Genomic DNA, 15,976 nt, shown 5'->3' with positions numbered 1-15,976 from the left:
TGTACTGTTCAACATACACAGTAGGCCTACATTCATATACAAGACAGAGCACATCGTTCAGCACTGCATATCTGTTTACAGTTTAAATCAGCTTCTATAAACCAATTTAAATTACCTCGGTCACTGTGTGATGTGATAACGTTTTGGGTTTATTGAACTATATAACATGAGTTATTGTGTTGTGATTTATGATAGCAAGTAGGGCTGCACAATATTAGGAAAACATGCGATTTGCGATAACATTATTGAGTACTGCGATAACGTTATAACTTGCGATATTTAAATATTTAATGTTTCTCTCCATTCTACTTGTTTGTTGCTAACATAGACTGTAGGGTTGGGGGGGGGGGGGGGTAAATGTATAATTACAGAAATAAATGTATAATTTTCTACATAAACAATATAAATATACTGCTCAAAAAAATTAAGGGGACACTTCAATCATACACTGGATTGGACACTGTTTGGTTCTGAGCATAAGAAAAACTTTTAAGGCAAGTGTTTTATTTTGCAAGAACTGTCAGACATTCTGTGAATGTAGTTTGAGAATGGAGAGAAGGGTGGAAGGTTTCAAAAAATGGGTTTTAACAATTGTGAAAAACTGTAAGTGTTCCTTTAATTTCTTTGAGCAGTATATTATGTAGCCTAGGCTTTATATGGCCTGATGAAAGTGGACAGCTAAGATACCTACTGACTAGGCTATCGAAGTTGTGTGGAAGATGTGCTCCAAGAAAATCCTCGTAAAAGACGGATAGACAGCCAATCTGAATACTTGTGCACCAACCAGCGGAATATTCCACATTGCCAGCCTTCGCTGCTAGGCCTACTTAAGCTATATCGGGGCGGTCACTCATCTAAAATCTTAAGTAGCCCAGTCTGTAACCTCATACGCTGCGCATCCCACGTTATTAGGCTACCGGCATGCCGACTACTAGGGCAGCGGAAAGTGAAAGTAAGTGGCTGCGATCGCACAGTCCAGGCTAACAAAGTAGGCTAAACAACTTTTACAAATAACGAATTATTACCTCTCTGCTGCTGTCTGGGGCTTTTGCTAAATGCAAATCATGAAATACAAGCCTTACAGTGAAAAATAGATAATGATATGAGGCATATTTGGATAGAAAATGAAAGCAGGGTGAAACATGTTATTGAGCAACCAGTAAGGTGTAGCTCCTTGAGGTGAATGTTCAATTGGCAAATGATCATCTCCATCCATACAGGATAGCTAACTAACAACCTGCACTGTCTAACCTGTTATTTCAACATCCATGATTGCCCTCCTTGGTCTCTTCGGCTTGGCTGAGGTGGTGTGAAAATGTGTTTAAGCAAAACAAAACATGAACCTCAAGCCTGGGCATGACTTCAAAGTTCAGAAATAAAATGTAACAAATCAGCAATACTTGAACCTATGAGGACAAATGCCAATTCTCATACACCCAAAACTAATGTACTCAACCAGGGCGATAAAGTACATAACACTTGGGCCTCCAGAGAGGCAACACTTCAAATAGTTTTTCAAACAACATTAACAGAGTGCAAGTCAAAGTCCAAACAACAAGTTGTTCAAGACTAACAATCAAGTCTAGTGAGTCCAAAGTTCCTTCACCGGCCTTATCAGGTTTCAAAGCCTTAACTGACCCGCAACACATTAGCCTCAGTGTATCCACTCTGTCTCTCAATGGTAGTCAGGCCTGATAAGTGTACAGTCCATATTAGTTCATCAGTTCTACACTCCCGTGCTATATATGGATGTAACCAAAACACAAAGATTTCACAAAAAAAATCTGCAGACAAATCATGTTAGAAATGTCCGGTTTAGTCATACTTTTAACCATATTATTACCATTGACCAGAAGTTCTTTTTTTTTAGGAAACATTCTGCTGAAGATGACAAATTGAAATAGGCATTACAATGAGGAAGATGGTGATGACATGTTGTTATTGGTCCTTAGACCTTATGGATGTAAGTTTTCCTCTGTACCACGTTTTCTCTTTTTACGAATATCATTAAAATCATGTGCCTACTGGTAATTCCAGACCTTCTAAAAAAAATGGGTCACATTGTATTTACATCAATAGACCTGTGTGTATCTGGCATGGTGGGATCTCCATTACTGTGTTACAGACTAAACCACTTTACACATAATCCCTGATATTGACACAATAGAGTTTCACTCTGTTAACTATTCAAAAGTTTTAAGTCAGTCTGTGGGGACTGTCAGTGGCAACATCATTCTTGCTGTTTAGCTGAACAGGCAGACCGATGAGAATTTGCTTATCCCTAGAGCCAGCCACATAGGTGGAGATTATCAAACACACACACACATACATACATACACAGACACACACACAAACACCCACCCACGGGATCAAAACGCAGCACAGCCAATTAGGCAGTCTGTTTGTGAGGCTTCTGCAAATGATTCAGCTAGAGAGGTCTGACTTCTCAATATTTAAAATCCAGTCTGGTGGGAATGTCTATTGAGCCCACCTAAGAAAAACACACGGCTGAACAATTATTTTAAAACCCAACTCAGTTCCCTAAGATCAGTTGCTGTGTGCCTCCAGAAGAGGATTTCAATCAGTGTCCATCCCGGTTCAGGAGCCAGCATTACAGTAGCCTAAGCTTCTCTGTGCCATGAAAGTGATTTGATTGGACAAGTGAAATTTCAAATCCCCATTGATCTTTGCATCAAGTCATTAGACAAATCAGTGGACCAGCGGTGTAATGCACATCGGTATTGGGGGGGATGCTATTGTTCCATTCATGCCTGGCCAGTTGGCCAATTAAAACACGTATTTAGTCAGAGCTGTAATTAGCCCACAAAGATCCTCTTTTATTTCAGCAATCTCTACCGACATTGGAGAGAAGTATATTGTGCAAAATGGTCAACCGGCTTTTACATTAAAGCAGTGACGAGGTGTTGCTGTCAAACCATGTTGTTATCACTCATGTAGCGAATTTTCTCAAGTGACTCATCTAAGTGCACTCCCACGGTGGTTTGCATTTGTTTTAATAAGACTACTAGGTTATTAAACTAGAAACTGTCCGGTTTATCAATACATGAATACTTAAAACAAAGATGGGAATATACCACAATAACAGGAAGCGCCGTTTTACGATACATGTGGATAGTTTTGGCTCCATAAGGTGAAGCGGTCAATGGACAATGGTGCGTTTCCCCAAGAGTGACCATATCTCGCTCTCTCGAAGGGCGTTGCCTGGAGGATTACAATTTCCTTCATGTGAATTCTGTAGGCTATCAATTTACAATTGTTACTGCCTGTTGTGTTACTTTGGATAAGAGGAAAATCTTGACAATCATTGAAGACGTAGGCTAGCCTGCCATTTATCAGACAAAGTCAAGCAGCCCCACGACTCTGTTAAGTAGCCGAGGAAGAACCAAACATGACAATTACTGAAAAAGGCACCTGCACGGTTGCACGCTTGAAATAATACAAAGATTTACCTCTTTTCGTCTGGATTCAGCTCCTGGTCTGGTAATCAGAGCGGTATCACCACAAACCACGGCAGCATCCTCCACAAACACACAGTCTGGCATGCTCTCGTCAGCGGGTAGTTCGATCACTTCCAGACCCAATTTGTGTTTAAGAACCTCTACATAGAGTTCATGTTCCCGTTGGGCTTTCAAAAGGTCGACATCTAACTTATTTGTCCTCAGTGCTTCTTTCGCCAAAGATGTAGGGACTGCTCGAACAACGGCGTGAGTGAAGTTACCAAAACCTGCCATCAAACCAGCCATGTTTGCTTTAGAAGCCGTTAAACTCTAACGCTCAAATTTAAACAACAAAATTGAATTTTACGCTCAGTGCTGTTGTAGCCGACCGAGTAGCTGTGGTTCTATTTGTTGGTTTTCTCTTGCTTTCTTTTGATTTTGCAAACTAACTGACACCCTCACTTCAGCAGATTTGCAAGCGAGTAGCAGCGCTCTGATGACGCGTAGCAACAAACTATCACGTGTAGCCTACGACTGTATCAATTCCCACTGAACCCCATTTATAACCTAACAAGTTGCAACTTACAATATACAAAACTGTAACCAAGATAAAGCGTAATCAGGATGTTACACAGTAACATGCTTTTACATTCGGTTACTAAGTTTATTGTCTTAGTGCCAAGTAGTTTGCGTGTTTCTGACAGATGAATGAACGTGGTCCTAAAACTACTCAGTTACACAGAATGTTTTAGTCTAACTTTCCATAATGTCTCTTCACAGTAACTTCCATTTATTATTTTTAATAGAATTAATAACCCCCTATACCAGACTACATTCTCATCCTAAATTAACAAAGTGGTGCAATTAATTAATGTCATTGCTACAAACACTCCTGTATTCAAGAATACAGAGTAGCCTACAGAGATCATCTTTATACAAGCAATAGTAATTTGTTACCATAATAATTGTAACAATGAATAGCAATTGTGTGCCACAATTCAAGATGTTGCAGAAACCCTCTAATTAATCAAAACAAAATAATTGGCAATGGGTAGCGCAATCTGCATATAAGGCAATGAGATCCACAGTGCTATGGAAGGAAGACAGCTTCGAATGGAATGTTTCCTCAGACATCCCTGGGCGCATTCTTCCATACCCTGAGACTACAGTTTGCCTTTTCTTGTTCCAGATCCACTCAATTATCCGGACTGGTGTTCACATTCCAAGAGTCCCACACTCTTCTTTTCCACTCAAATATGCCCCCTTGCCCCTTCTTTCCCCCAAGTATATATTTTTTTCCATTCCCTTCCATGTTGTTGTCTGCCCCAGAAAATGACTCTCTTGTGGAGAATTATTTGGGTTAAGCAAAGGACAACTTCCTCTGGAGACACATTTTTAAGTTACAAATGAATGAAACAGGAGGCATTTTAAACCGTTTTGGTGAATTCGAAACAACTATCAAAACACATTGAATAGAAAAAAAATATTGCGCTGGAATTCTACTCATATGTAAATCTGTTTCATAACAACACAACATTCTGTAAATCAAAAGATCTGCAAATTTGAGTTACACAAATGATTGATGGACCCATTTACCTTACTTAATATCAAAGGCGATGTCTATCACAAAGACCTTGGCTGCTTCATTGTTGGTCAGAAACAACAACATACGAGGCAGACTAACTGCATTATTACAGCAGGAACATTACACATAATTTCTCTCTCTATATATATATATATATATATTCCGTCCGGCATCTTTTGTCTTACGTGTGTTTACTCTGTAAAGCGACCTTGGGTGCTTTGAAAGGCGCTATGTAACAAATAAAATGTATTATTATTATTATTATTATTATATACAGTACATGGTGTATTGTTGAATGCTTTGCTTCAACTTCCTCCCATATTTGTTGAGGCTGTGGTTAACTATGTGTGCAAATGCACAAGACAGTATATCCTTGGCACATTATTTGAGTCTGCAGCCATGTTATGTCCCAGTACCATACATTCTATCTTTCTCTTCTTATGTCCTGCTTGTCTCACTTCTTCTATGTGAACAAGTGCATTATTAAACTTACTTTGGGCTTAGATTCCCACTCATAATTCTGCTCACACTGAACATTTAGTGACCTCTTTGGTATTTTGCATTTTGCCATTTAGTCCTTGTGAGTTACACAAGAGGTTAGTGAGCTTTTTCTAATATTTCCTCCATAGTCATCTCTTTTTTTCTGAGCCATAAACCCAGCATCTGGCTTCACAGATGAAAGGAAACGTCTTTATCGGCACAGACTAGCTCATTTAAGTCATTCAATACTCAGACTTAGTTGTGTAATCAGTGTTAGAATCTGCCTTAGCTCAATATTTCTCACAAGCATATGCCAAGTGAATTGCACTCAGTGACACACAAACAATCTCTCTTTCTTTCTCTCTCTCTCTCACTCACTCTCACACACACACACACACACACACACACACACACACACACACACACACACACACACACACACACACACACACACACACACACCACACACACACACACACACACAGAGAGAAAGAGGCAGACAGACAGAGACACACACATACACACACACACATACACACACACAGTTAGAGATTAAAGACAGAGTCCAGCCCCGTTAACCTTATGAAAAACATCAAGATAAACCTGCTGGGTGTCCATATGCCATTGCCTGACATACAGTAACTCATAATAGGATAGAGGGCGCTCTGTCAAATTAGAATTGTGCAATAGAATGCCAAAAGTCATGAGGATACAAAAAGATGATTTGATTTTATGAATCTAAAGAATACCATATCTGTCTTAATGTGCACTTCAAACATCAACTGTTGAATGTCAATAGTTTTAAGATGCAATGACCAAAGACTAAAAACATCAATGTCATTCTACAGTTGCTGAGTGACATTCGAATGAGTTGGCAGTCATAGGTCAGTGGTCTCTTAATTCTTTCCATAGGTGTATATAAAACCCAGAATGGCCTTATTTTTCTCATTAATGGCCTGCAATTGTCCAACAAACAAGATTACAAGTGTGATAGACTATATTTGGAGAGGGATATCCTAGATGTTAGCTCATTGATCAAAAAGTCATCGTTCATGTTCAGACAAGAAAGGGTGGGAGTTCAAAGGAAAATGTAATTGTTGCCATTACAACATAAAGACGTAAGTCCAATGTTTGTAATGTTTCCTAATGTGCAATTACTGTACAGCAAACTGGGAACTTATTCCATTGGGTCCTGGAATACAATGACACCACTGTTTCCTAAAACAGTCTTCTGCAGAGAAAGGACTTGAGTGGCATATTTGGAAACAGATGCCATTACAGTACAAAGCAATTACATCTGACGTTGCACTTCAAACCATTACGCATGTACTGTGAACAGTATTAACCACAATGTGGTATGATTGTTCAATTAGCTGAAACATACAGAACTATACTTGATGGGAGATAGATCATTTTCTTCCCCGTTGTAGGCTCTCATGATATTCAAGCAGCAGGCTACCAATCCCATTGTTTAAGCAGGCACGCCCACATTCACAATGACACTACCAGATCCGCCCACCCACACACGCACACGCACACACCAACATCTAAAAAAACATACACATGTGTATAACAACAATAATCCAGCATCTAGTTTGATATTAGTGCACATTTCACAATCATCCTCAAAACTAATAATCTCAAATGAAACTACATGCACACAATTGACATTAAAATGTAGGCTAAGATAACACATGTTCAACACTTCACAGTTAAAATGATGAAATTATGTCTTCGAGATAATACGTACATGTTAAATAGCATAACACCAACGTTATCCACAGCATAACACCATCTAGTGTCTTGATTTGGAAGTATAGAATTATAGAATTCACTTCGAAAGGTTATATACACAAGCACTTCAACAACTTTGTTTGCAGCCTGTTATCAACAGGTTAAGTGACATAGTCTTGTAGCAAGAAACATAATGATACATTTCACTGTCAAAAAAGCGTTTTGATAACGTTTAAACTCTCGGTAAGGTAGCTGTCACTGTGGAGACCAAACTGCTAAACGTCACATAGCTACTTAGAGAAAATATGAACTTACCTGATAAAAGCTTCTCCGAACGCATCTCCGTAAAGCTGGTTAACGCGCAGATTCTTATCTCCCAATATGAACCTACAGAAGACATGACGTTACTTCACGAATGACGGTCAGGATCCAAGAAAGTATAACATATAGGCTACTCACAAGTTGTCCGTAGCGTATGCGTTTTAGATCATTTACAGTAGCCTATAATTATATATCATAGCCTACTCTCCATTATACTATAACGTTGGTTTGCGTGGTTGAATCCTGTTGTTCAAGTCTTATCTCTGAATTTCGGATATCGATTGAATGTCACTTATTTGAACCCCCGTGAAAAGTAGACTAAACTACCTTGCAATTTTCTCCCCAACCAAAATCTTACATGGAAACTGGATCGGATTTTTCCCCTCAAAACGTGATGGACAGATTGCGTGAAAAGTAAATTAACCCAAAGGAACGCACAGGAATTTCCTGTATAGAGAACATATTTAACAACCCTTTAAGCTGTCAGGAATGCTTTGTGGTTGGCTAACTGAGGTAGAAATATGTTAATAATGCAGGCTACTGCCATACCAAATATGGCAATATTGTTACGTCTGGAGTCTGCTTTCCATCTGGGATTGCTTAGCGCGAGAGAATAAAGGGGCATAGCGAGCCAAAAATAGAAGCTGTAAACTTTACTCTGGGTTTTCAAACGTTATTCAAACGTACACTGCTCATTCCGAAACAGGTAGCCCACCTATTCCACCCGAACACGAGGGCAGTAGGAAAACAAACAAACAAACAAACAAATTAACGTCCTTTTGCCATCTCCTTCTTGCCGTTAGTCAGATGTGTAGAATTGCTGAAGAAACCCATTTCATTTGTGAACATTCATTTGCAGACCACTCAATGTATGACATACAGCCTAACTTTAGAGGCGGGCATGTGGTCGGCTAGCAAACGCCAATTGTCTTTAATAACTCGCTGACGCAATGAATGGATGTCTCACTGACATGTGTCGCTATGTTTACATGAATTAATATGGTAACGTCATTATGACATTTATTGTACATTATTATCCACGAGTATCTAGTAGACCTACATTATTGAGGATTACTGTCAACACACAGTATAATTGCAGTCTATAATCTACCGAAATCGATCATTATTATTTAAAAGAGAGACTACATACAGATATGGAACGATGGATTTGAATGTGCGTAAATCATTCTGTAAACGTAGGCTATGGTCTATTGAAATGTCTAAATCCAGAAAAGCAAAGAAAGACGTGGGGAATGGGAGAGAAAAGATGAAAAACCTAAGGAGAGAATGTGTTCAGAGAGAGGGGAAAATTCATTTAAGAAAAAAAAAGTTAGACAGGGTGGTGCTTAGCTTGGATGGAAAACGCGCCAAGAAACATTCCACGCATAGTTTTGGAACAGTTCAGCAGTAAGCCAACAACGACGTCAGCTTTCACTACAGTATAAAAGAGGGGAGGAACTCTCTTTCAGCAGACTGCAACTGCTACCACAGCCTGAGTTATACCTCGGCCTCTCCTGCAGAGACAAGAAAACAAACGCTGCCGAAATCCAAGACTCTTTACTGACTTACTCAGTAACCAACTTCAACGGAGACTAGTCCCAAAGCAAGGGAATAAGATAAGCTTTTCTGTTTTTTGACTATACGCTACTACACCTGGAGACATTGCGAAGATGATCGTATTATCTGTTACTTTGATCCTCATTGGGAGCTTCAACATGGTAAGTTACTTCTCACAGCTTTTAAATGTACAATTTTACTAGTTAACTGCATTCTGTAAGATAAACAAACGTCGCTAACGTTTGATTGAATATTCAAAGTTGTTGAATGGCACCGGGTCGTACTTTTTTATTAGTCAACTCTGTGAAAAGAAACTCGAGACATGTGATGTGAAGTTGTCATGTGTGTAGGAAAAGAGTTTTGGTGGCTTAAAGGCATGTCATTAAATCGGGGTTCATTCGTTCAGGTCCTCTCCATGTCCTGTCCATCGGAATGCCCGGAGTGCCCGCTGGAATTGCCAAAGTGCGCACCAGGAGTCAGCCTCGTCTCAGACGGCTGCGAGTGCTGCAAGGTCTGCGCCAGGCAGCTCAACGAAGACTGCAGCATAACGGAGCCATGCGACTTCACCAAGGGGCTCGAGTGCAACTTCGGGGCCAGCTTCGGGGCAATCAGAGGCATCTGCCGAGGTATGTTCCTCATTATTGCAATAAAAAGGGCTGAATGAGAAACACATGTGGGATGGGGAGGTGGGCTCTAAGGAATGTACGGTATTGAGTGGACTGTCCATAATTCTACATCGGTCTGCCCGAAAGAGACAAGAGAGAGAAAGCATGCAAGTTTTGAATTCTTTTAAGTGATACAACACTGAACTCTAAAAGAAAACAGACTTTGAAAAATCAACAAGCTGAGTAGCAAATGTTGCTTTTGAAGGGAAGATTCCACATAAAAAATGTGACTGTAAACCATTGTCAACCAGCAGCACTGAACCAGCAATAACCATCGCTCTTTTTTTCTGTTTCTTCTTATAGCAAAGTCTGAGGGAAGACCCTGTGAGTACAACAGCAGGATTTACCAAAATGGTGAAAGCTTTCAACCCAACTGCAAGCACCAGTGCACATGCATCGATGGTGCAGTGGGCTGCATCCCACTGTGCCCACAGGAGCTGTCCCTGCCCAACCTGGGATGTGCCAACCCCAGACTGGTGAAGGTGCCAGGGCAATGCTGTGAAGAGTGGGTCTGTGATGACGACAAAGAGATGAATCCATTGGACAAGCTCTTTGGCAAGGATACCACCACTGACGAGTCCGAGAGTGACCTCACCAACAGGAATGAACTCATCACCATCTTCAAGGGTGGACTCAAGTCCCTTCCTGGTAAGTAGTCAACTTAGCAGTACAATCTAGGAGTTTAGCCAAATAGGCTTCCTTAGGTTTTCCTGACTATCTGTGAATGTGATGACTAAATATGTCTTCTTCTTTCAATTACAGCATTCAGCCCACCTGCTCAGACACGCATGTTTGAGCGCCAGAAGTGCATTGTTCAGACCACAGCTTGGTCGCAGTGCTCCAAGACCTGCGGGACTGGCATCTCAACCAGAGTGACCAATGACAACAGTGAATGCAAGCTTGTCAAAGAGAGCCGCATCTGTGAAGTTCGCCCATGCACCCAGTCTCCTTACTCCAGTCTTAAGGTAAAGATTAACTCCAAATGGAATATATTCTTTAAAATCATTCAGCTCACATAATATACTGCAAAGGTTTGGTCACTGGATTGTCTTGACTAACGTTGCCTTTGTCCCTTGTTTTCTGTCAACAGAAAGGAAAGAAGTGCAACAGGACAAAGAAGTCCACCCAAGCAGTCAAGTTCTCCTATGCTGGCTGCTCCAGCATCAAGAAGTACCGGCCCAAGTACTGTGGGTCCTGCGTAGATGGCCGTTGCTGCAGCCCCCAGCAGACCCGCACCATCCGGGTCAAGTTCCGCTGCGAGGATGGCGAGACCTTCAACAAGAACGTCATGATGATCGAGACCTGCAAGTGCACCTTCAACTGTCCCCATTCCAACGAGGTGGCCTACCCCTTCTACAGACTCTTCAACGACATCCACAAGTTCAGAGACTAAGTTCCTGCAGGGAAGCACCTCACTAGAGAAGAAAACAGAGACACAAAAAAACAAGAACAAGACACAAACTAGCAATGCATCTGCAGTGATGTCATAAAAACCTATGACAGTCCGACATACAATCAGTTACCTGCCCACCTACCATCTCCTGTTTTAATTGGATTTCCATGGAACTATAAAGACTTGCTTCATGAGGACTTTGAAGAAGTGCACTGTTTGCTGCAACTGAGTCAGCGTTTGATAGCTTTCAACTTGAAAGTCTTGCTTCAATTATGGGGAGCATTATTCAGTAGCTTCGTTATGGAGCAACTTGTAATTAACGAGAACATGTACAATGTAGTTGTTGATATCAATTTGCTGTGTATATTTTGATTCATAAATGCGACATACTACCCAGCCTGTAGACTTGTGTGTGTATATATCTACGTTCATATATATGCACATATGTAACTTAAATTTTTAAATTGCGAGTTTTATCCCAGAAACAGACACCACTGCGTGCTTGTTCAACAAGTCTGTGGGAACATTCCTTCCAAGTGTGAACCATCATGTTCGCATTGTACGGCAGCTATTGAATTCCAACTCCATTAGTACATCAAGACGATTGAGACATGTTAAAGATTGAATGAATGTTTTATTATTGTTAATATTATTTATCTAAAATGTAGCTACTTTATTTGGATATTGTCATACTGGAATAAATTGTAAAATGATCTAATTTTATATGTAACAAATAAAAAATGATTTATTTATGAAAACTGGATTATCTCTGTTGTCTTTCTGCCACATGGACTCTAACAATAATTCAGAGCAAGAATGGGTACAAACAACAAAATAACTACCACAAAGACAGACATCAACAATACATATTTTGTCTTTATATGACAGAACATTCAACTCCAAAACAAACATTGAATCTTAAACTATGTAGATCAACATAACTTGTCTTCTTCAGGGAAAATGAAGGAAACAGAATGGGAGCAATTGGAATGGGAGAGCCTGGATAGGTCAGTCATATTATATAACAGAGTGCTTCCGGAATAGAGAGGGTTTATGTGGAATGGAATGTTATTGTGGACTCTCAAAGGGTGGCTAACACTGCGGACCAGCCTAAGCCACATACTCAACTAATTCTATTAACAAAATGATCAAAAGCTCGACAATGACAATCAGCCTTGGAGCTATGCCAAAAATCTTGAGTGCTTTTCCAAATGGGACTGGCAGGCTTGCTAAGAGAACTGCTTCTAACGAGTGCCTTTTTTCCTCTTCTTCTTCCAGCCATTGTAGCCTATTGGGGTTTTGAGAGGCTTGTTCACAGGCACGGAAGAATCAAGAGGTAAAATAACTAATGGGGACAGTAATTCCAATTGATATGAATTCTTGGAATGTGATCTGATGTTTCCTCACATCACTCACATATGCTTTCTAGTAAAAGTCTAACATCAATGTAATTGATTGCAGAATGTGTGTGCGCTTGTGTGTGTGTGTGTGTGTGAGAGAGAGAGATCAAGATGGCGTGGGAGAAAGAGGGAAAGAGAGACTGAGGAGCTAAGTGGTATGTGGACCACAATGAAGGTGTGGGCTTGGTCCAAATATGTCTCCTCTTCCAAGAAAACCTATAGCCCATCCTCTACTGGACTGTAGAGTCCCTGCTCCCCTGAGCACAGTCAACATCAGCTTCCCTTTGGGGGAAAAGTGATATATATGCAGAAAGGTTTTGATCCAGGTGAGAAGGAATGGCTAAGGAATGCTGTAGTGGCTCGAAAAGCAGACATCCTGATGGTCGGCAGATGTTGGAAAATATTTCGGAGCAACATGTTCACTTTGGTTGGAGTTCCCTCTAAAAATACACAACGTCGGAGCTCCACCACATAGCTGCACTGCACCATAACAGAGTAGCAAAAGAAAAACACAACATCAAGCAGAACTGGGACAACTGCATTACCCTACATTCCAACCATGCATTAAGCAGAATACTGCAAAGCTAGTGGAGCCATTTTATAATGCTGGCTCTGCCAGGATAGGCAGGAAACCCACTGTGCTCTGCAAAAGTCAAGAAAACAACTTTTCTCTTTTCTGCAAGCATGAGAGCTGTGCATGGGTGCTGCCTACTTCATAATTTCAAATGGTAGTCACCATATAGATTTGTTAATCCAGGTCTTCATGCCAAAATGTTTGCTATGCATACAAATGATATATTGCAATTATCTGCAATGTTTAGTATCATCTAAGTCCATAATAGTATAGTTTTGCAAGATTTAATTGCTAACATGTGAATGTATGTTTTTACTGACAGCACAGTACTCAAAGGTCAGAGGTTCATGATCAGCCACAGACAACATCATTGCAGTGTGTTGACAAAGACATTAACATGCAGGCTTCATTAAAAGATACGTAATGCTGGGTACCTAAGAACATAACTGAGTAAAAAGTGGCCATTACAGCATGCTGGAAACGGTCCGTGGACTGATGTCAGTTCTTTTAACAGCCCCCGAGCTCAGAACACCAGGTTAATACCAAGTGTTATTGGGAACCCAACAGAAGAGGGAGGAGGGCCCTTTCTCCCTCTCGTTCACTCTTTCTCATTCCCTCAACAGCCATTAAGTGCCTTGGTGAAGTAGGATGAGCAGTACTTCATGAGAGAGAGAGCCACCTGGTGGATTCAGAGACACCTGCAGGATGCAGACAGGTTTGGGAGCGCTGCAATTAGCCTTGGCGCAGCTCAATTTAGACAACAGTCTTAATGACTTGCCAAGTTTATTAGTGATATAAATGCCTTCCTCTGTTTCATCTTCTCCCAGGGAGCCTGATAATACCGCCTCTCCCCCCATCCAGATGGAACAGCGAGCTCGTTTAATGAGAGCTGTGAAATGAAAATGAAGGAGACAGAAGAAAGAGACAGATTAAAAAAGATGAGGGAGAGAAAAAAGGAGTGAAGTGGGAAAGGAAAAAAGAATAAAAAAATAAGTGGGAACATTTTTAACTGTTCCCTCTGTTGGTGCCTGGAAGGCTCCAGTAAGGGTGTTTTGTAATTTTAAGACCCAGTAGAGCTATTGTGATGTCTGTGGTGCAGGGGAAGCCAGCGAGGAGGAGACAGACGAGACAGAGATAGCATCTCCCCCTGTGTTTACACCAGTCCTTTCATTCAGGCCTGTTTCATAATGCCATGGGAACAGACACTGGGCCTTTTCCCCTTCAGACAGCTCAAGAGTAAACCCCACTCGAAAAAACAGGGCATCTCCACAAGGTTTTGAAATGCTATCTGACGATCTGAATTTACTGCATGTCAGACAAATTCAGATCGTCAGATTTGAATGTTTGTTTACCTGTTTTCTAAATGTGCGAACAAAAAGAAAGAGGACAGACTGAATGAAAAGAAAGAAAGAAAGAAAAAAGAAAGAATGAAAAAATGTTGGCAGTCAAAGGATGGCTGCATATTCATTTGTACATCTCAAGTCCCATGGATCCTGACTTGCGTCAAACTCATCACTCTTGAATGAAAGAGGTCTCTGTTAACAGAGGGCGTGTACTGCCAGTTTCCAAGTTGCACATCACCTTCACCCAACAACACTAAAACGCACTCATGCACACATTCACACTCTCCGTCTCCCACTCACTCACTCAGTCAGTGCAATGAGGCGTGAGGGCGTAGGTGGGGATGCGACGTGGAAGGCCCTTCACGGAGTCCAACGGAGGGTGTGGGGCTCCCTAAGTCGCATGGCCCTGGGTAGCAAAAGTCGATTAGCGAGGCAGAGCGCTGCAACACTTCCATATAACGTCACCCCGGCCGGCGCACAGCTTGGAGATATAAGCAATGACGCAACCTTCAGCAGAAAACACCCCGCGTCTCCCCACTCCAGTCCCTTACGTAAGAATAATTGATGAGACTGGCTTAAGGAAAATTAGACTGTGTTCGTTCGGAGGCCTCCAGGCCGGGCCTGCTCGGACTCTCCCACTGGGGGAAAAGCGAGGGCTGGATTGTGTTTATTTGTTCAAACAAGCAGTGCATTGATGGGAGAGGGAACGTTTGATGTGAGCCCGTGGCCAGGCACCAAGAAGGTTCCGGAGCCAGCAGCTTCTCCAGTTTGAGAAGGAACAATGGTCCCGGAACACAATGTGATGGGGAAGAGAGTGTCATCAAATGTGATGTACTTACGCATGGACTGGACGAGCACAAGCCGTGACTGATGCAGTTAACGCCTTGCGTCATCGAAGATGTATCCGAGGTGGTGGTTTCTTCAAAGGGTCCCTGAAAACATAGATCAATATGGCCTGTCCAACATTGTCCCTAGCGAATGAGATCCGCAAGACTGTGGACAAGAGCAGAGCCAAGTGATCTCTAGAATATTCTACACACCAGTGCAGAGGGTGACGCATTATTCATTTAAGTACCTATCATTTACATAGAGTTAAGCAGGACAGATGGAACAAAACGCTTACAGCACCATGGTGACGTAGCTGGCCTGGTCTTTGTCTTCATTACACTAGTATGTCCGACAAGACCAGTGCACATAAACTGCACATCATTAGCCCTATGCACAACACACACAAGAACATACACACACACACACACACACACACACACACACAGTCCTGTTATTTCTCCATGAGCAGCCAGCCCACTCTCCTCTAGTGGCAGCTGTTTCCGGGCTCAAACCCTCTAGGCCACTTCAGGAAGAAGACTGTAGCAATTCAACTTCCGCGGACTGTGTGCACAGTCATCCTTCAAGACTAAGATTACACTGCTGCATGACCTACAGTGTTTGTCTTTTCAAACTAAAAA

At 41.4% G+C, this 15,976-nt stretch overlaps 2 protein-coding genes across 6 annotated transcripts in view; one reads left to right on the top strand and one right to left on the bottom strand.

Moving 5' to 3' along the window:
* Window positions 1-8,591, bottom strand: part of ddah1 (dimethylarginine dimethylaminohydrolase 1) — a 65,830-nt gene extending 57,239 nt beyond the window's left edge. The window contains exons 1-2 of one of the 4 annotated variants that reach the window (XM_076278103.1): window positions 7,717-8,591; window positions 7,573-7,644 (exon numbers count right to left, since the gene is read on the bottom strand). Coding sequence is in view for 1 of the 4 variants with exons in the window: in XM_076278101.1 (XP_076134216.1) it covers window positions 3,471-3,764 (294 nt within the window). In the remaining 3 variants the exon portion in view is untranslated. Of the gene's footprint in view, window positions 1-3,470; window positions 4,036-7,572 lie in introns of those variants that run through there. The other 3 variants (XM_076278104.1, XM_076278102.1, XM_076278101.1) reach the window with 3 other exon arrangements.
* Window positions 8,592-9,065: 474 nt separating this feature from the next.
* On the top strand, window positions 9,066-11,956 carry ccn1 (cellular communication network factor 1). 2 transcript variants are annotated; one of them, XM_076278095.1, is made up of 5 exons: window positions 9,066-9,296; window positions 9,542-9,761; window positions 10,104-10,448; window positions 10,563-10,765; window positions 10,891-11,956. In XM_076278095.1, the coding sequence occupies exons 1-5, from the start codon at window positions 9,249-9,251 to the stop codon at window positions 11,191-11,193; spliced, it is 1,119 nt and encodes a 372-aa protein (XP_076134210.1). In that variant the 5' UTR covers window positions 9,066-9,248; the 3' UTR covers window positions 11,194-11,956. The 2 variants fall into 2 exon arrangements, with proteins under 2 accessions (XP_076134210.1, XP_076134209.1); XM_076278094.1 differs by lacking the exon at window positions 9,066-9,296 and having other exon boundaries at window positions 9,335-9,761.
* The last annotated feature ends 4,020 nt before the right edge of the window (window positions 11,957-15,976 follow it).

Source organism: Alosa pseudoharengus, unplaced genomic scaffold, assembly GCF_046254945.1.
Source record: "Alosa pseudoharengus isolate Yale_2024_CS ecotype anadromous, Long Island Sound unplaced genomic scaffold, YU_APseudo_1.1 YU_APseudo_1.1_scf_11, whole genome shotgun sequence".
Lineage (NCBI taxonomy): Eukaryota > Metazoa > Chordata > Actinopteri > Clupeiformes > Clupeidae > Alosa > Alosa pseudoharengus.
This window is presented reverse-complemented; position numbering and strand designations above follow the sequence as displayed.